Source organism: Centruroides vittatus, unplaced genomic scaffold (assembly GCF_030686945.1).
Source record: "Centruroides vittatus isolate TY-2023 unplaced genomic scaffold, ASM3068694v2 scaffold_1152, whole genome shotgun sequence".
NCBI lineage: Eukaryota > Metazoa > Arthropoda > Arachnida > Scorpiones > Buthidae > Centruroides > Centruroides vittatus.
In genome coordinates, this window is record NW_027122670.1 from 3,413,602 (window position 1) to 3,440,686 (window position 27,085).

The 27,085-nt window shown below is 26.6% G+C and overlaps 1 protein-coding gene across 11 annotated transcripts in view; it reads right to left on the reverse strand.

Annotated features, from left to right (window-relative positions):
• The window catches only part of Dhc36C (Dynein heavy chain at 36C), a 155,721-nt gene that overhangs the window by 114,879 nt on the left and 13,757 nt on the right, over nt 1–27,085 (reverse strand). For 8 of the 11 annotated variants that reach the window (XM_067284092.1, XM_067284094.1, XM_067284091.1 and 5 more), the window contains exons 8-25: nt 26,728–26,905; nt 25,344–25,511; nt 23,345–23,506; nt 21,261–21,490; nt 18,447–18,525; nt 18,007–18,231; nt 17,625–17,908; nt 16,351–16,486; nt 14,688–14,951; nt 11,909–12,057; nt 9,764–9,895; nt 7,563–7,704; nt 7,349–7,455; nt 6,830–7,028; nt 4,320–4,460; nt 3,902–4,114; nt 1,043–1,321; nt 222–452 (exon numbers count right to left, since the gene is read on the reverse strand). In XM_067284092.1, coding sequence (XP_067140193.1) covers nt 222–452; nt 1,043–1,321; nt 3,902–4,114; nt 4,320–4,460; nt 6,830–7,028; nt 7,349–7,455; nt 7,563–7,704; nt 9,764–9,895; nt 11,909–12,057; nt 14,688–14,951; nt 16,351–16,486; nt 17,625–17,908; nt 18,007–18,231; nt 18,447–18,525; nt 21,261–21,490; nt 23,345–23,506; nt 25,344–25,511; nt 26,728–26,905 — 3,319 coding nt within the window. Of the gene's footprint in view, nt 1–221; nt 453–1,042; nt 1,322–3,901; nt 4,115–4,319; nt 4,461–6,829; nt 7,029–7,348; nt 7,456–7,562; nt 7,705–9,763; nt 9,896–11,908; nt 12,058–14,687; nt 14,952–16,350; nt 16,487–17,624; nt 17,909–18,006; nt 18,232–18,446; nt 18,526–21,260; nt 21,491–23,344; nt 23,507–25,343; nt 25,512–26,727; nt 26,906–27,085 lie in introns of those variants that run through there. The other 3 variants (XM_067284096.1, XM_067284099.1, XM_067284100.1) reach the window with 3 other exon arrangements.

The following is a 27,085-nucleotide window of genomic DNA, read 5'->3' on the forward strand; positions in this document are numbered from 1 at the left end:
GGCGCCTGGGGCATAACTGACACCCAACACTTTATTGGCACCCCTCTCCCCCCTCCAGAAACACATAGTTTGTCTTGGAGACCATTTGGGCACCCCTCTGTGAGTGGTGCCTGGTACATGATACACCCCCTTGCACCCCCTCACTATGCCACTGACACAACAAAAATATATATAGTTCAAAATTCAGTTTAAAATTAAAATAATTTTAAAAATAAACTCACTTTTAAATTATCTGGTAATTCAAAACGACCTGCATATCCAGGATTCATTGTAATAAATATTGCACATGTTAAATCAAGTTTTATTTGAGTTCCTTCAAACATTAGTGTCTTTGCTCCAGAATTAATTCCTCTCTGAATTGTCAAAATCTGTTGAGCAACAACTGATAAAACATCAAGATCTATTCTATTAAATTCATCAAAACAGGACCATGCTCCACAACATGCTAATCCCTAAATATATGATAAAATAATTTTAATATAGTAAACGTATATATATATATTTTGTAAATATAATTAATATTAATAATTTAAAATAGCAAATTTTTCTTAAAAACTTTCACCAGCTGAACAGTTTTTGACATGTAAAGCTTGGTCTAATATGGAACTGACAATATTTTAATGAAATTTTATATTATAATTAGTTGTTTTATATTCTCATATATAATTTATAAGATATTGTCAATTATCTTAAATATTATACATATCAATAATTTGTTCTGATGTAAATACATTGAATTTATTTGTCAAGATTAATAAATTAATTTCAAATATTTTTCATTTTATTTAATAATTTCTGTTTTCAAAGTTGTTTGTTTAATTAAAACACAACTATTTGAATTTTTTAATTAAAAAAATTTAGTAAATTATTTTACATTTGTTATATAATATATTAAATTTTCTAACTTAATTATTTTTGTAAATCTTCTAATTAAAATATTTATTATTTAATATAATGTCATCTTTAACAGTAAACAAAATATAATATTTTTAATATAAAATTTAAATATTTAGAAATTTTAATTTAAAATCATAATTTTTACCTTAAAAAATTTTCCTAATGCTATGTAATCCAATCCTTCAGAACAATTAAATACAATACACTGTTTAGCAATAGCTTTTGCCAAATCTTTAACTGTTTCAGTTTTTCCAGTGCCAGCAGGTCCTTCTGGAGCACCTCCTAAATGTAAATGTAGAGCAGAAAATAATGTTCGATAACAGCGATCTGTTAATGGTGTAATTACAAGTCTACCAGTGTTTCCAAGATATTCATATCCATATTTGATAGAACAATTTATCATGCTTGTAATCATTGTTTGATCCTAGAAATAACAATTTTCAAAATTGTTATATTAATAAAGAATAATTGAAACTTTTAAGCCTAAGTGTAGATAGTCCTCAACATTTTGACTTGTTCTTTCATACATAATACATATATTAATATCTCTAAACTACTTTTTATATGCTGAAACTATTCAAAAAATTTAAAAAAGGCAATGGGATCAGTTAAATTTCTTAATCCTTTAAAAACTCTAAAAATATAATCCAAGTAAAATAAACTACTCTTTAAATCCGATTTCGAGTGAGTTATTTAGACAAAAAAGGAACGAAAAGATGCTATACTTTGATCAACTTCTTTATTTTATTTCCCAAATGCATTTTGCAACGTCTCATCATGATGAGGCGTTGCGAAATGCATTTGGGAAATAAAATAAAGAAGTTGATCAAAGTATAGCATCTTTTCGTTCCTTTTTTGTCTAAATAACTCACTCGAAATCGGATTTAAAGAGTAGTTTATTTTACTTGGATTATATTTTTAGAGTTTTTAAAGGATTAATTACTTTTTATATGCCAAAAACTTCAGCCAACAAATAAAAATTTTGAACTTTAGTATACTGCTTTCAGTAAGATCAAAATCATTTATATAAATTAATTATTATTGTCTGTTTTCTGTTTAATAATAGAATAGACATCATCCTATTGATAGGATAGATCATCTACTTAGTAAGATGATTTTAATCCCTTTATTATACAGTAAGGACACATACCATCAGGATGAACTATATCTCATCTTGTGGTTCAAGCTTTGAAGCAACAACAAAATACACAACTTCGTGATTAGGAATTGCAGGATTAAACATGAACCATTAACTCCAATCTCCCAGTTCTACAGTTGCCAGGCAATGTGTGCAGTGATGTGCTTTTTGCTTCCATATTAATCATAGGTAACAAAAAGCCAGTTAGTTCTTTGGCCAGTTCATTGTGAACCAGGAACTGTTCTTTGGCCAGTTCATTGTGGCCAAAACTGTTTTGCATATTATGTCATTCATGGCTTGCTACACTAATCCCTAATGTCAGTAAATATGCCAGTGTTTTGACTTCAGAAACACAATTTGTGTTTTATACTCAGACTACATATTATTTTCAGTTCCGTACAAAAAGTTCATTCTTTTATGCTTAGACCATTCATTATATTTACACTGTACAGTAGAATCCCACTGTCCAAACTAATTGGGACTGAGCCTTGTTTGGATTAGCTAAATAATTGAAATAATGCAGAAGCAAGTAGTAAAATAGGTCTGGTTTATATAGATCCAACACCGTCAATGACTTTTGTTTCTGTTTTTGTGTGCAAGTACTATATAGATCTGCTATTTTAATAGGCCATGTCAAACACTGATTTATTAATTTTGTGCAGTATTAATACAGTACTACAATAAAATACAATTTTTTTTTTGTTGTGGAATTCTAAATCTTTTTATACCATTAATACCATTTTAATTCAACTGAAAAATACAAAAAATGTATATTTTGCGAGCTAAAAAATTTTCTCTTCATTGACTGAAACATGTTTGAATTAGGTGGATGTTTGGATTTGCAGTGTTCGAGCTAGCGGGACACTACTGGATGTATACTGGTACACAAATGGGAACAAAATACAGTCTGACATATCAACTTAAGAAGACTAAAAGGTTTTCTTATAATACTTTTTCAAAGAGATGCCTATATGTTTTTATATATTTATAATATGCAAACATTCACAATTTTTCAATAGTGACCTTGACTCACTGTCTCTCTCATTCTCTCTCAGACCATCCTACTACCCATCCTACCAGTAGGAAGAGCTTATGGAATATTGGTTATCTGCTGATAAGATTATTCTACTTGCACAGCCATCCTGTCAACAGCTCCTGCTAGCAGGATTGCTTGTTGTCTATTCTATCATTAATATAAAGTTTTAATGCTTTAAGTAATGTTTTATGCATTGTAACATATTCCCTGTATAAAAAATAAAAATAATTTTCTATCCCAATAAAGTATTTTGTAGCATTTTGTTTTTAGCTCTCTGGAAATAAAACTTATTTTGTAACATGCAACTATTGTTTGGCTTTTTTACACATTATTAAGAATGCATGTTTAAGTCAGGGACTGCCTGCAATAATAAATATATATTTGCAACATGAAATTACCTAGTTTTATTATATAAACATTAATAATAAATGATATACATCACAAAAAACTGATTTTACTAATGACTAAATTATTAGTTTTAATCAATGGTAAAATCAGCTATACGATTTTCATTTATTATATATTAAAAAATTATACTAAAATTTATATATAAAACATTACAAAATATTATTTTTGACGTAATTAATATTTTATTTCAATTATTTATAATTTAAACTATTGTTTTAAAAGTGTTAATATTAAAATTTTGTATATTAATGAATATTGTTTGTGTAAAATTCATAGAAAATGAATTAATCTAGAAAGACAATACCTAAGTTACATTGATAAAATATTATTAATTTATGCAAACTAATAATAATTTAAATCATTTTCAAGTTCTTTATCAAAAAATAACTAAAAAAATGTAGCTTATATACTTAAATATTTACCTTCCAATAATATCTCAGTTGAAAAATCCATAGAAAATCTTTATCTGAATTAATTTTCTTTTTAAAAAGAAGGTCAACAACATCTCTGGAATGAACATCTAATACAATAAGGGCACCTACTGTAATCCTGTTCTGTTTTGAGAGGTTGCCTCTTACTAAATGAACAATTTTTTCAATTTGTTTATTACACTTAACATAAAGGTCTTTTAAAGCCTGAAATTAAATTTATACATATAAAATAAATATAAATTCTCATAACTTTTGATTTTCTATATTTGAAATAATTTTAGCTTCATTTCATATATATTAGATAACAACATAAATGACATGATTCAACATTACCATCAATATACCACTACAATAATAAAAATTTAAAATTCAATAATATTAGGTAAGGATATTATACAAAAAATCTTACATAAATGCCTGTTTTAATAGCATTATGAACTTCTGCAGTCCAAAAACATAAAGACACACAAAGAACTGCTTGTCCTGCCCATTGCAATACCCACTGCTCACGAGGATTAGAATAGTATGCTTCCATTGCATCAATTATCACCTGTAAAATAATATAAGAAAAATGATTCTGAAAAATTAATTATTTATTTATTTAAATCAATGAAAATGCTTTGAACTTAAATTAATATTTATATCTATTAATCATATTTCTGTGATCAAATAATGTTTCTGTTGTAACGGATCTGTTGTAACTTGATCTGAGTGTCAAGTCAAAGGTGGAAATTCCTACATACTTTCGTTTGTCTGGGAGAGTCTTTGTATAGTCGTCATTCCAGTCAGTTGAATCCGAGAGTGAATAAAGTTAATTGTTAATTAACTGTGTGTTTTTATGTGAAACAGTGTCAAAAACAAAATTGATATAAAAGTTTCTTATAAAAAATTTATAATAGAATTAATTGTATCTCTTTGACATAATAGATGCTTTGTTGCAAATTTCATGTTTGTAAGAGATTATCTATTATTTTTCAAGTAAATATTTGACTAAATAACTGATAATAGTTAAATAAGCTTTTTGAGTAACATGCAAATAGAGCTGTAGTTATAGAGTGCTATGAGATGTCTAAATCCCCTAAGCTTAGTCAACAATACCCACAACCAGTGTATAATATATATGTTACAGTAAAAACCCGTTTTTAGTGAAAACTGCATTTTAACTAGTTGAAACTAGTTTTTACTGGATGTCATTGTTATAACCCGTTTTGTCTAGTTAAAACTAGAATTTACTGCTGTACATAGATAAAGACTAAAATCAAACATTAACTTTTTAACTTTTAACATTAGTTAAAACTAATTTTAGCTACATAAATATGTTTGGGGGAAATAAATAAAGTGATGATTGGGATTAAAACATTTGTATTATTTAATACGATATTTATTGAAAATATTGGTCACACATCTGTGTTATTAACATTAATTAACCCTTTGTCCCTGAAGGCACCGATCGATCGGTACCCTGGCTTTTTAAGCAAAACTTTGAGGGTACCGATTCATCGTTACTTTGGTAAATATCAATTTTTGTAAAATTTATTAACAACAGATATAATCTCGTTCGATATGAAGTGAATAAAGTATAATAATTCATTATATTAGTTGATAGCAGTATAAAATTTTGATTTCAAACAAATGTTTGATATAATGTGCGATAATTTCACAACGAATAAACATACATGCATAAGTGTTATATCGAATTGTACAAAACAATATTCTACGTCTTTCTGGCTCAGTGCCAGCAAACAACTATGTAACTAGACAATGTTAATTTTCACAAAATGTTACAAATTATCAAGTTTATGTGTCAGTTCTGATATATATTATTTTTTTTCTTATAAATTTTTCTAATAAAATGCATTGAAAAATATTGTATTTAAAACTAAAGATATTAATAAATGTAAGTGATTTTTTTCATATAGATATAATGATAATTTGATTTTTGGTGAACTTTTAAAATAATATCGCCTGACTGACCTATATTGCCTTAGGAGGGATCGCAAAATAAACATAAACAAGATGTTGAGGGAAAAGAGTTAAAGCAATACGAAATTCATCATACACTATAGGAACGTGTTAGCTGAATGACCTTGGTTGAAAGAGTTTTTACTAAGCCATTTTGTTAAAACCCGTTTTGTCTAGTTAAAACTAGTTTTAACTCAAATTCATTTTTGACTAGCAGTAAATTCTAGTTATAACAATGACATCCAGTAAAAACTAGTTGCAACTAGTTAAAACGCATTTTCACTAAAAATGGGTTTTTACTGTAACATATATACTTTCTCTTTCATAATGTAAACATAGGCTATTATTGCTTTTTTCTTTAACACTTGGACTGTAGCCAATAGGCCTAGTGCTGTCTGGAAAAAAGAAATATACTAGTTTTTCAGCTTGTCCTACTAGCACCTCAATGATATTTACTTCTGGTTACAGAATTGTATGCAAATATGATAATTTTTATTCTACATTGAATTCTAGGAATCTGAAGAGAAGGAAACAAGAATGGAACAATGTTCTCTAGAAATTCTGAGTATGTTTTCTATTGAGATATGTATTATTTTTATTAGAAAAAACAATGTATTAATGTATACATTGTTTTTTCCTCCTGTAACTCTTGTATAAATAAATATTTTACCATTGTAAGGATTAGGTACATTTTAGGATCAATTTAAAATAACATAAATGGTGCTTCACAGTATTTGCAAATTTCATATAAATTTTTTTGGTTATTGGTATTTAGATTATTGATTTGTACCACTGTTCACCTTAAAAATTTTACACTAACATAAACAAATATGAATAGATATAATAATAAAACAAAGTTCACTATAAAAACTTGTTTTATTGGAACTGTTTGTAAAAACTTGTTTAACAATAGTAATTTAATATATTTATACATTTTTACATAACTATACACTGTACCTTATAAATGCTATTTCTCATTGATGCTTCTAATTCTAACAACCATTTTTCTACGTGTCCATGAGAATTAGCTGGAATAATTTCTGGTGTTAATTTTATTTCCTCTTCTTCACTACTTATCATGTGAGTTATTTTCATTTCTTCAGTAAAATGAAGTTTTGATATTCCTTCAAAGCATTTTTTTAAATGTGGCTGAACACTGTTACATAAAAGTTCATTTGTTAGTAATTATTATATCAAATTAAAAACTGTTTAATACACCTTATTTATTCTAATAAACAGTGCATGGTATTATTCCAACAAATAAAAAATTTTTGGAGTGAAAAACATTTAAATGAAAAATGGAATGAATTTTTCCATTCAGTTTAATCCTTAAAATTTTAGTGATCAGTTCTTTTAATAAATATATATAATAACAAATAACTTCAAAATTATATCATAGAATATTATTTTTTATTTTGTAAGTTTTTCTAAAATCTAATAATTATAATTCAAATATTAAATATAGAATTATCTTACCACATTGGTTCCTTAGTATGAGATAAAATTTCAAGCAATTCATCATTTGAAAGAAAAAAGAATCGAGGAAAGAAAAGACGTTTCTTTTCTAAGTAATTACCCAAACCCTATTTCATTGAAGTTGAATTTTAGAAATTAATTAGGAAAAAAATTTTCAAAATAATAAATAAAAATAACCAATTAATTTTTTTAAATAAATAAATTTCTTAGTTACTTTCATTATTCTCTCTAATAAATCATTTGATTTTTTCAATTTCTCAAACATTTTAGGAATTTCTAAGACAGCAAACACACGAGGATCAGCCTCAACACTTTTCATGATATTCTTCCAATTTCTGTCCACAATATTGAAACATCTAAAATTAAGAAATAACAAAATGTTTTAATTAGTTTAAAAACTAAAAAATATCATTAGTGAATTTTTTATTATTAACAAAATAACTTTTGCATATTCTAAGTTATTTTAGAATATACAAGAATTATAAATAAATTATATCAAATTATATTATGAATTCATTGTTTTTAATTTTAGTTATAAGATGTTCACGATCATTTAAACAATTTTCACATGTAATGTTTATACTTTTAAAGGCACTACTTTTCACTTCAGAACTGTGAATTTACAGTAATGTACATAATTATATTCTACAGTAATAATAATACTCATATTTATCTAGATATGAAGTCAGTTATAATTTTAAGTATATATTCTAAATCATATTTAAAGTATAATTTAAAATGTAAATTTATATCATAATTTATTGCTGAAATCTAACATCTTAGTTATTGTTTAATGTATTTAAATAATGCAGTGCCTTAGTGTATAATTATCTTATTTCTGTTTTTTCGTCACAAAATTATCATACTGTTCATAATTTTATATCTGCTGCTCAAAATCCTCTTCTAGTTTCCTCTGAAACAGTTTGCTATTTTTTAATAAATCATGCTTTATGAAAATGAAATGAAAAAATTTTTATTTATACATTTCTAAAAACAGAAATCCATAAAATAGTTTTCAGAATAATTTAGTATATACATTCAGAATAACATTCTCTTGAATATTTTTCTGCTAAAAATATCCAAAAGAATTTTATTCTAGACTTTTTTTTTAATTTTCTCTCAAAATGATCTCTTTTTGGTATTTCTCATCAAATCATATACTGCATATTCAAAAACATTTCCATTTTGAAGTATTTTATGCAATATATTTGCTTTAATGTAAAAATGAGTTTAAGATAATAGAAATGATTTATAAATATTAATAATGTATTAAACATCAATGGCCAGATGTGAAGCTTCGGAAATGGGTCTAGAATTTGTGCAAAAAAGGAAAAGAAATTTTTTATTGTTTTTGAATAGAAGCAAATAATAATTATTATTATAATAAATTAATGTTGTAAAAAAAACCCATCAACAAGTAAAAAAAATAGAAAAAACGAAAAATGATTTTATGTCCATAAAAGGACATGATTGTAGAAATTTCCGAGAAAATAGGGCTTCTCAGGTTGAACAATAGATGAATTTGAGTACTGCGATCAAACATCTTCGATAGGAATCGAATTGTCAGTCGATGTTGACTCATCCAATGATCTGGGTTCCGATCTTGTTACAATTTGTAATGAAAGGGGGAACCAATTGGAGGGCAGGAGTCAGTCGGCATCGACCTATCAGAATGTTCGATCTGGGACTCAAGAAAAACTTATAAAAACTGTAAAAGAGAGGATGTGACGCTCTCGGTTCTTTGTTCTTGGTTCTTGGATCTTTGTCTCGCGATTTTACGACTGTTTCCGTGATCTTCGGCAGTTGGATTACATCTTTTTTGGAATGTCACTCACTCCACGGGAGTTGTCTCCTGTTACCTGAATTGTCCACGCTTCCGGAACTTTCCCTATAGAACTGAACCATGTGCCCAGGGGCCATCAAACTCCTGCGAAAACATCAGAAAACTTTTCTTGTGGACCTTCACATTCCAAAAGGGGCCCAGAAGACTCGAACACCATCGCTGATAAAAGTGTATCGTAGTTGTAAGCACCTTTTGTTATATAAATGGGTTAAGGATGAAAGTATGTCTCTGAAAGTTTTTTCCACTCCCCACACGGTCGTGACCGCGCGACTATCCTGACTAAAGCAGTCAATCGGCAAACCTCACACATGATCAAGCAGCTAAGGTTTGGATACAAGGGACCTGAAATCAAATCTGGATGGGTTGAAAATTCCCATAAATTTTTTACAGGATAGTCTTCCCAGATAAGTTGGACCTATCTCTCATCACCCAGCTACCCCATTTCAGGGCTTGGCCAAATCCATAAAGGCAAGCTAAAAAAAATGTTTTCTTAGTGCTCACAGAGTTAAAAAAAATATTTATATATATATATTAAACATTTTATTAAATTAAATAATATTGATATTACTTACCTTCCATCTTCTGGTATTTGTTTCATAATATCCGAAGAAGCAAATATAGACTCCACATGTAACCATGTTACTTGTACTTTCAACCATTCATCTAATATTTGTTGTATTGTTAGCAATTTTTCTTTCCAAAATCTAAAATTTGTTTGATAATTAATTTCAATGATTTTTATATTTACAAATATCAATTACATATACAGTTAAATCTGTTTAATCAAAGCCTGATTGATTCAAACCATTGAATAAATTACATTATTACTTCCCTTCATATTTAAATTCTTTTACATATAAACTTGGATAATTCAAAGCTAGTACATCTCGTATTTTGAAAATGAAACTTGAAAAGAGAAAGTAGATATAATCAACTGATTTATAGAATGTGTGTGTTTCAGGGATTCCCCAAAATAATACTGGCATTGAGTAAAATTCTAAGATATAGACAAAACTGTCTTGTATTTCAGTTTTGATGTTTGCATCTAGATATTAATAGTAAAACAGTTTAGCTATGTTTTTGCAATATGTAAGCATAAAATATACACAAATTTATCTTTAGTCTAAAAGACTGAGGTGATTAAAAAAATGAAAAAAAATAAAGAAGATATATGATATTGCCAAAGGGTATGAAATACTGATAAACACTAGAAACTTGCAAAAACTAGTTTAATTTTCAAAAATGAATAATTCAAATTTATTATAATTCAAACATTTTTGGATTCCTCAATGTACAAATTAAGATTTGACCACATTGCAAAAAAATAATCAAATATATTACAAAAAGTATTTCAAATACTCTGCTTAATGAGTTTGATAAGAAAATATTGAAAAACATTAATTAAATCAAAAATTATACTTTTATCAATTGTTTACAAATTAATATACCTGGAAAAAGTTAATTTATAGATTTACAAATAGCAAATAAATAAAAATGCTTTTATAAAATTTAATATAAAATTTGAGTGCACTATGGATTACTATCTATGGAATTTCGGGACTTTGAGTATATATCTGAACTGAGGGGACCGAGACAAGTTCAACGGTACCCTACTTTTGGGCAGGAGGCAAAAAATAAGAAACTTATCATACTTTTTTCAGCGATCGCGCGATGATTGGGAGTCACATCGCTCTCTCAGCTAAGCCTATCACGTGTTTAACAGGCAGTCCTGCAAGTCGGCCATATATACCTTCAACAAAGGCAAATGTTGATCCACGAGCAAACTAATCGTCTACAGTTCGAGTTAAGTCCTTTTTGCACACCCTCAGCGCTCGTCAACCTTGGAGGCTACGGCTCCTCAGTCTCGCTATCACTCGTGGAGTTGCGATGCTTGAACAAAAGAAAAAAAAGAAACTGGCATTTGACTGTTTGTGCTCCCAATGGACTCCCCCTGGGAGGGGAGCCGCCGGCAGGTTGCTGAGTGTTTAACATCACTAGTTGTGGATTCACGGTAGTTCTTGAACAAAAGAAAAAAAAAGAAGTGGCATTCTTTCATGCAATTTCTTGCTGTTCAGAGTACTATTTTTTAATTTGCCGTGAGATGGCAGCACTAGCAACTACGGTGCCGTCAGCATGAAAGCATTAAAAAAGTATGATAACTTAAAATCTATGATAGCTTTCTTATTTTCTGTCTCCAGTCCAAAAGTAGGGTATCGTTGAATGCGTCTCGGTCCCCTCAGTTCAGATATATACTCAAAGTCCTGGAATTCCATAGATAGTAATCTATAGTATCCCCTAAAATTCAAATTTAGAATTAGAATTGAAGTACCAATTTCATTTGTATCAAAAATGACTTACACTAAAAAAGCATATCAATGCATACCTAAATAAAATTTGAAATAAAACAAACAAGCATAAATAAATCATCATCTAATGAAACAAAACAGAAAAAATTTATTCATATAATTATTTTACTTGTTTTTTATATGATGTTCACAACAATGTAAAAAAATGGATGTTTCGACTCAACATGGAAAATTCTATTTCTATTTTAAAATAACAAGACCTGTTCAGTCCTGTTCAGGAAGTCTAATAAACAACATAACATAAAGAAATCTATAAATAAGTGAGTAATCTGAAATAACTCAGTTATATATAACATTTGAAAAAGTGATTATTTTCTAATTAATCTTAAATTTTACAAAAATAAATCATACTTAATCTCTTCTTCTATTGGTTTAACAAATAGTGAACTTAATATAGTCTGAGTTTTCATAACATGATCATCTAGAAGTTGCTGAATGTCATCTATTGCAGTCAAAATAGTTACTCCAGTATCTTTGTAAGGAATTAATGTAAATTCCACCTAATAGTTAAAATGAAACATATTTCATGTATATTTATTTATATTATAATGAATATATTGTATGTAAATAATGTTACATTTTTAAGTTAAATTAATTAAGTAAATTTCTTAACAAAATCACAAAGTATTTGATAATTAGATTAACAGTTAGTTTTTAATTTGATACTAAAAATTCTAAAGGTTTTATTATACCATGAGACTATTGCTAACATTCTCTCACTTGAAAGCATAATGTGTATAGATTTGCATTATTTAAACAAATTTGTGACTTATTGGTGAGTTTGGTTTAAAATTATGTCAAAGAAAATCTAATCTGTCAGATTTTTCATTGTTGCATCATCAAGCCAATTGATGATGAGATTGGAATTACATGTTAGATTGCATCTCATCACTCTTGAGAGAAATGAATGCTTTTTGTTGAAAATAACTCACAAGTCATATTCCAGTGCATCATGTAAATATATGAATTGTTAACAAATCTTGTCAGCATGTTTCAGGTACAACAAAATATCAAATGTAGTCATATTACATAAACCAATCTTAAGTACATCCAATTCTCTTTTTACACTTTCTGAAAAATCTGCATAAAAAAAATCACATAAAAAAGATGCTGTCCACATGGAAAATTGAAGGTTGGTTCCAGACAATAAACCAATTAATATGATGAAATGCATGTTTAAACAAAGCATTTTAATTTTAGTTACTAAATCGAAGAAGAGACAACTGTAAATTATTTATCAGCAAAATTTTATACATATATATTATTTGTACAAATTTTATTTTATTTTTCATTTGAATTTTTCAATTAAACACCAAAATACTTCCAGCTTTAACTTCAAATGGCTTACAAAAATTGTTCCTTATTGAAAGAATTGAATTAGATTTGATTGATGAGATAAGGCAATGCAACACATGAGCAAAGAGAGGGGTGCCTCCCTGGAGGACTTTCTATAGAGAACTGGCCCTTTGCTATACAGTCTTATAGTCAGGAATAAATCATTGGAAAAACTGAAAAAAATTCAATAGGTATTTTTCTGTTTTTCAGCCAGCACCACACCTATAATCTACAGTCCAAGTGTTAGAAGCATAACAGTAGCATAAGTTTACATGACAAAAGCAAAAGCATATAATATAAATATTGCATACAGGCAGTGCCAACTAAGCCAGGGGACATAGTTCCCATACCTATGGCTCTGTAGATACAAAGAAAATTCTGGAAAACTCCATGAAGTTAGCCCATTGGTTAATCCAAAACCAACTACCAGTGTTCAGTGGTGTTATCCACTTGACCACTGATGGCTCCCATATTGAAAGAAATTGAGAGAAACATAATCATACAAAGAAATTTTAATTTAACCTTTGAATTAAATATTAACTTTTTAAATTTAATATTTTCTGACTGCTTTAATCTTAAGACGAAGTTGGAATAAAAAACTGATTATCAATATCCCATATGTAGCAGTCTTAAGTGCAAATTCTAAGAATTTTTCTTTAAAAAGAGCAACTTTTTATAAAAAGAAATACAGTAAATATTTTTTCTCAGAATTAAATCAAATGGAGATTTTTAAAAGGGACAAATTTATTGAACCATGTTAAATCAAAACAAATTGTGTAAAAAGAGAATGGAAGTTTTTCAGTCTGTGTTAGATCAAATCTTGTAAAAAAAAATCCACCTAAAAACAAAATTGGATGTATATTACTTTTTTTACTTAAATAATTTAAACCAAAAAATTTAAGGAAAGATATTTATTATAATTTTTATAATTTTAATTCAAAAACAATATAATATAAACTATTAAATATATAATTGTTAGATTTACGTATAGTATACAAAATGGCAGCTCATCTCTAATTCCAGCAAACAGAAGAAGGGAAACAGTGGGGACGCATGTTCTAACCTAACCTAAACCTATTCTAATAATTTGGTTGGTAATAATTATGGTAATTTATTAGAATAGGTTAGGTTAGTTTAGAACGTGCATCCCCACTGTTTCCCTTCTTCTGTTTGCTGGAATTAGAGACGAGCTGCCATTTTGTATACCATAGGTAAATCTAACCTATATGATTAAACATATTTTTTTGTATAATTCATTCATATGTTATAATGTAAATTCTTTTTTCTAATTTACTGTTGATTCTTGTATTCTCATCTTAATCATTTTAAATACTACCAATGCTAATATAATGAATGATGAAATATTACATATTAGCAAAAACTGAAAGGATGAATACTACAAAACCTGCAAATAGAAATGGTATGAGTAGATGAAAACCCAATATCAAGGTTTTGTGACTTCATATTAAATGAAACTAAATTTACCATAAAATATTTCAAAATAGGTGTAATGATCACTTACAGATATCTTAATGAAATCAACAATATTAATCTATATATATTATTATAGAAAATAGTTTACTATGTGAGTATTAAAATCAAATTAAACAATATATAGAATTTAAAAGAAACAAGCAAAATTACTTTATTTCTACCTTTAAGGATTTTATAATACATATTTCTTAAGATACTTAAGTATTATAAATAAAAAATAAAAGTCTTGTTTTTAATTATAAAAAATTATTAATTTTTAAAAATAACTTATTAGATTGTTTTATGTTTAAAAGTTACATACATTTTTCCAGTCAAGAACCATTTTATTATATGCCTTTTCAAGACTGTATTCTTTTGTTGCAGCTTCAGAAATAAATTCTAATTTTGGAACATGTCCCATCATTTTAAGAACAATAAGATCATTGACATTTGTTGTTTCTGTTGGATGTACTGAAAAACCCACAACAGAAGCTATTTGATCCCAATGTCTGGATTTTAATCCTGGATTACATACAATTTGAATTAATGGTAAATAGTCTCTGAATTTATCTACTGATAATTTAACCTAAAATTCAAAAATAATTTGTAAATATTTCATAACTTCATAAATTTAAGAATAAAAACTTCAAAATAAAAAGAAATGTTGCTTTTAAATATAATTAGCAGTTAATTAATTTGATTACTAATTTAAATTTACCAAGTAATGTTATATTAAAAATATATACCATATTTCTGTGCATATAAGAACAAGCTCTTATATGTGCCATCTCGTTTTAGCTTATAAGAGCACTGCACTGATGTGTCAATGTAAATTACATGCAAATGTACAGGTACAATAACTATTCTGTGTGGTAACTATTATTAAAAATACAAAGCCAAAATAAAAAAAATGCTTCTGATACTATAACAAAATTAGTTGTTTAGATACTTTGCAGAATATAGTGTCAACTTTTTCTCATCTGTAAGAACAGGCCTGGCCAACCTGCAGCCTGTCACATTAAATTGTGTGGCCTGCTAAGTGATATTATATATCTATTGCAACTTTTGTTTCCTGTTATGTGTATACCAAAACAATTAAATAAATGAAAATTTGCATGTGTCATTGTTATAATGCGCAAGTGCGAGTACGAACTCTTGGTATAACAATAAAATCTTAATTGTATTTGTTTTACTTTTTAAAAAGCATGTTTGCCTAAATTATGGCCCACCTTAATGTTACACGTGATCAAAGTGGCCTGCGAAACAATTTGGGTTGGCCAGGCCTGTGTAAGAACATACTCTTATGTATATGGAAATGTAATACTGGTTTATGTAATTAATAAATTAAACCTAAAATATGCCAAAATTATTATTATAAATCAATTATCACTAAACTAAGTATTGTTAATATATCAACATTTCTTGCTTATAGCAATTTAAATACTGAAATACATTTCTGCAGAATATGACAAATTGCATGAATGAGTTTTAGGGAAATTAAAGCCATCATGGGGAAATTTGCAGTAGAAAAAATAATATGGAAGTAGCTATAAAAAATGCATAGCATTTTGGCTAAGCCTATATATATTTATTGGAAAAATTTTCCAAAATGCAAGGATGTTATGTGAAATTGAAATGTTTACTTTGTTTTTGATCAGTTCAGTTACTTGTTACATCAATGTCTACTTACATTATGTGCTTGCAATAAGAACAAATCAGTCTCAGTTACAGAATCATAATTTTAGTTTCAGTTTTTACAAGAAACCAAAACTGAAATTGAAATAACTAAGTTACATATTATAGTGTAATATGATTTGTATTATAAAGCTCTTTATAAGATTCATTAGAGTATTAATTTTTCTTATAAATGATTTAATTTAATATTATTTTCATAAAGTTTACTTTCATCATTTAAAATTTAAAAAATAAATAATTTAAATTAAACATATTACTCTTAAAATTAAAAACAAAATTTGAACCCATACTTGTGCAGCAATTCTACTAGCAGCAGGTACATCAATAAATGTTTTCTCTAATTTATACATTGTTCTTCTAATATCTGCTACATCTTGCTCAACATCATCTGGATTAACCATCTTTAGGGGATCATGTAACCATTTCCTACATTAAAAAAATAATTTTAATTTATACAGTGATAAAAAAAAAACTAATGTATTATAACCATACCATACAATTCATCAAAGAACAAAAAAAGCAAGAGTAAATATAAGGAAATGTCTTATTGAAGCCCATTTTATATTAACATCATCCCAAAACATTTTAAAATCTGTAACTCGTATGATAGAATAGAATGTTAAATGCATTTTAATTTTGTACATTACATATAAATGTAATTTAACTTTTAATATAATATGTAATGTGTAAATCATTTTATGATCATGTAATTATAATGTCACCTGTAAAAATTTGCCACCCTTCAAAATTTGGCACCATATACACATCCACTTTGCCTATGTATAAAATGCCTTTGGATGGATGACACTTGTAAATGTAGTAACAAGAATAACTCAATATTGAAGCAAGATCTCAAACTATTGATACAATGAATTAGTATTAAAATTTTATACTTTTTTCCTAAAGTTTCTCATAAATGTTTCTAATACTAAAAGTTTTTCTTTGATGATTTCTCATAGTTAAATAGCATATTCATTATTATTTAATGATCAAATTTAATCAAATAAAATCAAAAAACAAAGATATAAAATCATAAAATTTTCCAAATTATTTTTTATAATTCTTCTATAAAAATTATCTTGCTTAATTATAATATAAAAGCTTTAATCATTTGATAATTTTGATAATCAAATTTACTGTTTATTAAAAAATATTTTTTCATTGTTAATTTTTAAATTGGATTTTCCTTTTGGAACGAAGTGATGATTTAACATATATTTATGATAAACATCAGTGGATTATGCAAGATTTTGATAATGTGAATGTAGCTCAATGCAAATTTGGGGATCAAGACATGTGCCTCCTGTCAATTTTTGGAGAATGTTACTCAATTACCTTAGAATTACTTTAGTTATTTAATCTTATCTAATTAAAGTCGTGCAATACATGTTATATTTATTTTTATTTTAAAGTAACAAAACTAATTGCTTTGGTATCAAGGAGGGGTTGCAGTACCAAATGCATTCCCCTGGTTATGCCCTTGATAAACATTTTCTAATGCTTTAAAAACTTAAATTAAATTTATTTTATAAATTAAAAAACTTAATTTATAAAATATACATACTTATAATTATTGAAAAATTCAACAGCAGTTTCATAAAGTTTTAAATAAGATGATAATTTTGAAATTAATTCAGTTCTCAATGGATAAGATGTAATCTCCCATCCATATGCTGCTTCCTCTTCATTAAATTCATTGACAATGGCAGCAGAATCTTGTAATTTTTTATCAAGATCTTGAGCTTTCTGAAGATATTGCTGAACTTCAAAAATATCTCCAAAATATGTAAATTCATTTAATGTTTTACAATATTCTTGTAATGTTTCACTAAACTGTATCCTTCTGGTCTAAAATAATCCAAAATTAAACTATCTTATTAAAAATGATTTACTTGAAAAACCTGTTTCTTAAAGTTTAAAAAATTTTATTTATAAAATTTTGTTACTTGTAGGTTTTTCTGAAAATCTGCTTCTTTCTCAGACATAATTATTTCATGTTTAGTAATGATATTAGGAAAATCAGATGCTAATATAAATGGTTCTGCATTAAGTTTCATGTCATCAACCATTATAGTTGAAAAGTTTGCAAAAAAAAATATTCTTTCTGTCAAATCATTCAGTTTGGTATCTATTTCTGGTAACAGTTCATTTTCTAACTTCTTTATAAATGCCTATTCAATCATTTTAAATATATACAGTATAAAATATTTTATATTCTTTAGTAAACAAATTATTATGCATTCTATCTTACTTATTTCATATTAATTTAATGATTATTTCAACAAAGAAACATTAAAAATTAAATTTTAGTGATATTGCTTTTCTAAAACAGAATATTTTTGTAAATACAAAACTTTAAAGATAAAATCAAAACAAATTTCATTACCTTTGATTCAAACATTTCATGTATATTTGTTGGAATTTTAATTGCTTGTTCTAGCAAATTTTTATATTCTGCAGTCAAACTAAAAATATGTTTGTTTTATAAAAATAAATATACATTTATACTCTTCGAAATTTTATTTATGATGTCAAAAAATTATAATAAGAGAATTGAAAATATTATAGTCACTAAAGTATAATTTAATCTAATCATGTTTATTAATAAGAATATTATATTAATTAGAAAATGAAAAATTACAAATGACATTCTTAAGGAGATAATGAAATAGTATACATTTATTTAACACATCAATTTTATCAGCTTTATTAAAATAAGTTAGTTGTGAAAACATAAAAGTATCAAACTTTAATTCATAGAAAATTAGCACGTAAGGAAAAATAAATTATTATGAAAAGAAATTATGGTATTGCTGAAAATTCTTTAATGCTTAATAATAATTTATTAATATAAATATTATAAAATATAAAATAAATAAATAAATTTTGAATTCTATTAGCTCAATCCTTATATTCCAATACACTCTCCTCATTAATCTCTTATTCACCATTATGAATTTCATAATTTTGTTTACAATGAATTGTGTAATAAACACCTAATTATCATCAAATTATTTAGATCAAGAGGTTGTATTTCTCTCATATTTTTCAAATCTCATATTAAACATATTTTACATCTATATAATTACAGTAGAGCATCGATTATCCGACTTAATTGGGGACTGGGGTTGGTCGGATAACCGAAAAGTATGAAAAAATACATTATTAGTATAGTGTATTAGGCCTGGTTTAAATACTAGCCTCCCTTTCATGGTTGAGCCAGTGCTGCCAGCTAAAACATGCAAAAATTTAACAAAAATAATATTAAAGTAGCAAAGACATAACCAAATATTGTAGCGCCACATCACTAGCGGACATTTGAATTTGCCGACTAAAATGTGGTCGGTTAATCGGGGTCGGATAATCGATGCTCTACTGTATTTTATTATGTAAAACTTTCTTATAAGTGTAAGGATAATATGTTTGGATAATTTAATGTTTCCTATTTAATGTCAATTTAGCAAATTTCTGTTATTAGCATTCCAAGTTCTAACCTCTTCTTTCTTATTTACACTGAGATAAAATTATTTTCTATATCCATTTTTTAATATCTTATATCTATAATATCATCATACATATACAGTTGAGTCTGCATAAGTCATCATAGGTATAACTAGACACAGTCAGATAGGTAGTCAGTTTTCTGTGGTCCCGGTTGACTTACCTAGGCATTAATGCTGAAAAACTCTGGTTTACTCGACACCGTTTAATTTGTCACCATTGGATAAATTGACATACTTTTTCTGTCCCATACTCATTTAGACATCTGATAAATTGACTTCCCTCCTGAAAAAAATGAGTTCCCACCACACAGCTTAATGTCACAGCAGAATCTGATTTTGCATTTTCTCACCTTTCATTCATGCATTATTTGCAGCAAGTGTTTCACATTTCTATTAGAAACGAGTATCTGAAACCTAACAACGCTTATGCTGAAGAAAAAATACGAACTTCTATCTGAATTTGAATGTAATAAAACTTCACAAGCCAAATTTGCAAAACAAGAAAACCTTCCAAAAACAACATTGGTGAGAATTCTGAAAAAAAGAGGAAATTAAGAAACTTTTTCTTGGGTCTTTATTGCTGCTGCCTCAAAAATCCCAGAGAAAGTTGCCATACAAAGATGTCGAAGATGCTCTGGTATGTTGGCTAAAGCAAATTTGTTCATCAAATCTTCCCATTTCAGTGCCGATACTGAAACAAAAAGCGATGGAAATCGCTGAGGTACTTGGAGTAAAAACCAACTTTAGTGCCAGCGATGGATGGTCAGAGAGATACATTGCATTTACTATATAAAGCAGTACTGTATTTTTGTAATTGTAGTTTTATGGTTTTTTCAACTTCATTTTAGTTGTCATATTGGACTCAACATATTTCCACTTCCCCTTGGGGTGTCGACTTATGTAGACTTGACTGTAATTGTTTACATTCTAAAATTCATAAAAATATTTATATAATATCACAACTTTTTCATATTTGCAATTATAATTCTTTAAATTACTTGAACTTTTTTATTTATTAAATTTTGAAAATTATTTGAAATAAATAAAATCTGATATCTCTCTTCAAACATATTTGCTTATAGAAAGAACATATATTTTCATTAGGTTCTTAAGTTGTAACCAGAAAGAACACTAGAATTCCTATAGCTTCTTAACTTTTCTTCATAAAAAAATTTTTGAGGATATTTCACAACACACAAAACTTTCAGCAGGTATAATTATAAAAGTTTCAACTTTAATTTTCATTAAATACATTTAAATGATATTTATAATTTAACTGTAGAATGTTTTGAAAGAAATAAATTAAGGTATATAATTTATATAGCATATCAACAAAAAATTAATCTCTAGTTTAAAATAATTTCCTAATTTTAATATTTTTTCAAACCATAGAAATCATTACTAACATTTATAAATTGAAAAAAACTTTAAATAATTGTTGAATAAAGACCATTAGTGTACCATTGAATAATTCTATTTTTATGAAATTTCTCTATTTAAAATAATTATGAAAATATTTTGTATTGTTTATTGTAATTATTTTAAAAAATATAAATTATTCAAATGTATAGTAACAATTATTAAATAAATGAAATTTTAAAATATTCTGTATAAAAATGTAAAAGATAAAAATTAAATAATTACTTATATTTTGCTATATTTACATTTATATATAATATATTAAACTTGTAACTTACGCTATAGTTTTATCACGATGACATTTCAGTATATATTCAAGTAATTTTTTTAATATATTTTCTACATTAGTTTTCAATAAATGTAAAACATCAGAATAATCTACACTAAATATTCCTTTTGAATCTAATTTTATATTTTTAATTTCTTCAACAAGATCATTAAATTCATAAATTTGTTTAATACAGTGATCATATTCTCCTTTTGAAATAGTTTCAGATGCTTTTTCCATCTACAGAAATTAATATAATAAAATATTGTAAAAGCTACTATTTAATGTAAAAAAAAAATCTTACTGTATAATACTGTATAAAAGTATCATTAATTACTGAATACCAAAATTAAAAACAAACTGTTTTTATTGAAATCCAAGCAAATAAGTGATTTAGCTTTAATTGTCATTCTACCAACTCTACCAATGTCAAGAAATCACCATTGATTCTTTATTTATGCCAATGTAAAAAAGTACATTCCATACCACATTTCTACAGTGATTATAGTGATTTCTTTCTTCAAGCCACCATTTCTCAATAAAGTATATGTTTGAAACAGAAGATAAATTTATTTATTTATTTTTAAACATATTCAATCAAGAGAAAACAGTGAAGAAATGGCAAAAGCCAAATTTTCTCCCAGTAATCACTGAGAGTAAATTTGGGCTTTTGCCAATTGTTGGTATGACTATTAGTTTTTTGTAAAGTTTACTTAATAGAAAACTTGTTAGTAAAAAGTTCCAATTTTTAAGTCCCTTCAACTTTGTATTAATAGGATTTGACTATACTTCATACATTTATTAAAACAGAAAAAAACTGGATTTAAAACATCCGTACCTGTTGACTTTTTCTTGATAAATCATCAAATATTACTAATTTATTTTATAAATATTCAAACAAATTAATAAAATCTTATTCAAAATTTTAAAACTTTAATAAAATTAAAAGAATTATCTATTATCATATATCTAACAATTGCTGATGTTATTGAAAAGTAAAATGAAAAGAAATGTAAATTAATAACATAACTTGTGTTGAATAATTTAATCATATCACATACAATTTGAGACAGAAACTAGTATACATTTTTTAATATTTTAACATTCAAAATTAATGTTTTTTTTTTATTCTTCACTAAATTAACATGCAATATATTTTATTTATATATTATTCAACATTTTCACTTTCATGTTTTCATTAATTTATCATGTTATATGGATGAGTTTCGTATTTTCTGTTAATGGAATTAAATTTCATAATTATTAATATATTTGATTAATAAGAATGCAAACTTATTTAATTAAACTTGAATAATTTTTTTTTTTAATTTCTGTAACTTGTAATGCCAATTTCTCATTTATTAAAGTTCTATACAAATGTCACATTTTAAAATATATATATATATTTACTGTACCTATTTAATAAGATAATTCTGATATTTTTACATGTTTCAGTAAGTTATATATATTTTTCAATTTTTTTCCTCTTGATACTTACTGTTCTGAGTTTCTAATTAAATTAAGTATTGATTACCATTTTATTTCATCCCAAATAAGTTATTAAATGTTCACTATTTGGCTATTTATATTTTTGATATTAAGACATTTAACATTATCTATATATATAAAAGTCAAAATAGGTACATAAGTTAGGCAAAGGATTCTATACTGTTCTATATAACCTCACCAAATTTGGCAAAAATATTCTTTGAAACTCTAGAAAAAATACTGTGAGGTCTCATCCCCAAACACACTTAAAGTCCTCTCCCTATTAACTTTAGTCTGAGTAATTTTTCTGTGTTTTGCAATTTGATTATTGTAAATATTCAGATCAACAAATGTACATTTAGTTACTAAGATGATTGTTTTTATCACTCTCCCCCAACCCAACTCACCAATCTTACACTCCCTCAAAAGCCTGGGCAATGTTGGGCAATGTAGGGCAATGTAGCTAGTTATTTACATAAGAGTTAATATATATTTTTCAATAAAATACATTATTTATACATTGTGAATTATACTTACTATTGAAATTTATTAGTTTTTAACTTAATTTTACTTATCTATTGAATTATTTTAATAAATTTTACTTACAACATTTTCTTCTAATAAAAACACATATTTCTGAAATTCTTGTAAAATAATTTGAGGATAATGCCATTGTCCTTCAATAAAATTATTTAATTTTTCATAAAATAAATCACTTTCTTCTTCTAAAATGATTGGTTTTAAAAATGCATTTTCATCAGTTTGTACCTTAAAGATAATTTATGTTATTATATTATAAGAATATTACTTTATAATTACAGCAATAATTACTATTTCCATAATAAAAAAATTATTAGAAAAATTCAAATATCTATCACAAAAATACAATAAAACAATATTTATAAAAATAATATTTACAAGGTAGATATAAATCAGAAATCTTTATAAAATATTGACTATAAGATAAAGGTAGTCTAGAAAAATCTGAATATACTTCAATTGATAAATACACATTGTTTTTTCCTAAGAATACTATCTCAATTATTTAATTTCATTTACAGTGGAATCTTGCTTAATGAACACCTTGCACAACGAGTATTTTGTATAATGAACAAAACAAATTTAAAAAATTTGCCTCACTTAACGAGCAACATTTCTCATAATGAGTGATGAGGAGAGGGGAAGTTCCGGATTGTGCACTTGCTCCATCAGTCTGTGTTTAGAAGTCATTCTGCTAGCATCCTAGTGTCGCTTGTAATCATATATTTTCATGCCCCTTAAAACCAAATTAACAGTGTATATTGTACAATTTTTTTTTGAATAAACGTTATACATAAAACATTTGAGTATTTTTTAGGTGTGGAACACATTATTGTATTTTACATTAATTTCTTTGGGAAAAATTGTTTTGCTTAATGAGTGTTTCGCATTATGAGTAAAACTCTGGAACGAATTATGCTTGTTAGCAAGGTTCCACTGTACATTATAATATTTAAAACATTACTAAAGAAAATGAAAAAAGTCATATGAAGTCACATCATAAAACAAAAAAAAAGCATATACACTCTTGCTCAAAAATATAGAATAGAATTTTTATAATGATTAGACATTGAAAATAAAAAATTATAATAATCTGTACTGAAAGGTAAAATTTATTTATGACATTTTTTTCAGCTAGTCTTTTTTTTTTACTCTTTCTGCTCTGTAGGCATGGGTGTAGCCAGGGAGGGGCATGGCCCCCCAGTTAACTCTGTGTCCCTCCCCGGAAAATTACAGCCCAGCTCCCACACAGTTAACCTGGTGCCCCTCCCCAGAAAATTACAGCCTCTACCAGGCCCCCATAACAAAATCCTGGCTACACCAATGTCTGTAGGTACGAAAAAAACTTTTTCCCCAGGCTTATTGTGTGTTCAGCAAGGCCTACAATGGGATGGCCAGACAATGAGAAATAGGACCTGCCATATCTGGTACAGACAACCTCAGAAAAATTTCTGTTTTTTTGACCTGCCTGGATTTGATCCTAGGTCCTTCAGAGCAATAGGCTTGTGTCTTGCCACCTTGCCATCCAGCCTACTTTCAGCTGGTCTAATAAACATCATTTGCATCCTTCTGAATTTGAATTTACTAAAGAACAAAAAAATAATATAAGGCTATAAAAAATTAGCAATGTCATTAGTGAAATATGCAATCATCAAAATATTGTTTGGACCATTTTTTCAGCCTTGATAACACATTATCTTGGCCTGAAAGTAATGATTAATTGGGAAATATTCATTGAATAAATGAGTAAATAATAAACAAATAATATCCATTCTTGCTATCTTCATTAACTCAATCACTTTTCTACAATTTTCTCTTTTGTAGAACACATTCTCAATTGAGTTCAAATCAATACCAGTTCAGCATACTGATACAAATTTGATGATCATACTTTTGACCTTCTGATCACTAATACTAGTTTAAATAACTTATAATGTCTGTATTAAAGCATAATAATGATTAAAACACATAAAAAACAATAAAGTACAGAAATTTTTTAAAATATTTTAAGAGAAGGAATTATCTAGCACTAATGCAAAAGAATTTTTCTTAAAACACTGCTTACAGCATGCTTGGATTCAATATTATATTCTATTCTTATAATATTTTTCATGGACTGGATCATTTGTAAAATGCAATCATTTATTAATATCTTGAAATTATTTAGTGAAGGTTTTAATCTAATTCCTTTGGAATCAGCTTTAACCTTAATCCCAAAATATGGTTCTTTAATCTGAAATAAAATATAGGAAAATATTTTAAATTAGTTATTTCTTAATATATATAACATCAAATAGCATATTAATATGTAAATTATCTGTTGTGTACCAGATATTAAATGTTTTACAGTTAAAAATATTAAAAATAACATTAAGTTATACAAGTAGTGTTGCCACCTGTCTGGTTTTCACCCGGATAGTCCAGTTTTTAATTCATTGTCCAGGTTAACAATTAATTTTGTCCAGGATTTTGTAGAAATTGTGAAATTATGATGAAACAAAGTACTAGCAAATATTTTTATAAATTTACTTTATTTTAAAATCTCTAATTATAGTATATAATAATAAATATATGAAAACTAAATTATAAATTAAAAGTTCAGTATAAAGTTTTACATGTAATTAAATGTTATTATACTTTATACAGTAGACCCCCTATAACACGAGTTCATATAACACGGATTCATATAATATGGCAAAAAAATTGCAATCGTATTCGTATAACATGGTAAAACGTCATCGCTGACTTGTGTCGCGGATTAGTCGAATCTGGACCAATAGCGAATATTGTACAAACCGTTGAGTTTAAACGAGCACTGGACCTACTAAAAAACATTTATTATTCAACAGCCATAAAAATTATATTTTTATTAATGATATCTCCAAAGTTAAGTTATTTTTCTGCAAAAAATTCGCTGATCAGGAAACATGCATCCACCGTTCGATGAGCCGCTCCACGATGAAAACAAGCTTAAGCAATGGCGTCATTGAACGATGCACACTCAGTAAGCAATCCTACAATTTTTTGTTTATAGCATAGTTTATATGGATTATTCCCAAAAAATTATATGTAATTTAGAAATGTTGACTCAAATTAGTCTAGAATCGATTAATTTTATGGAAGAAAACATTTCAAACAGCCGTAGCTCCTAAACTGCACACATGCCAGGCTGTGATTGGCTCATGTATTAAGTGACTCGTACAACACGGATTCATATAACACGGAATGTATCTATCATGTTATAGGGAGGTCTACTGTACAATATTTAACATTTAATTTCATTATATGAATGATATTTTACAATCTACTTATTCATAATGTTATAGTTACTACAATAATTTAAATGAGTCTATTACATTAAAATCTGTTTTCATTTAAATTTAATTAACCAAAATATATCATTAATTACTCAATTCTACTTATAAGTATCATACAAGCTATATTCGTACCTCATTGCATATGAAATGCACAAATGTTTCTACTGATTGTAAACAATATTCTCTTAGTTCTGTTGACATTAAAATTGCCAAACAATTAAAAAAGTGTGAATATTGATTAGAATCTAATTGTGGAACTAATTTCTTTTTAATTCCTTTTGAAATTACTTCTGTAACAGCTGAATACCATCTGTGAAATAACCATAAATAATTACTGAAATTTAACCTATTCAACATATTAAATATAATAATATTGGAAGATTAAAATCTGTATAAAATTACAATTTCAGAAGCACCTTAGATCATTCTAGAAATCACTGTGTTTAATTTAAACAATTTCAAAAAATTAATTTTATTTCATTTGTTATCA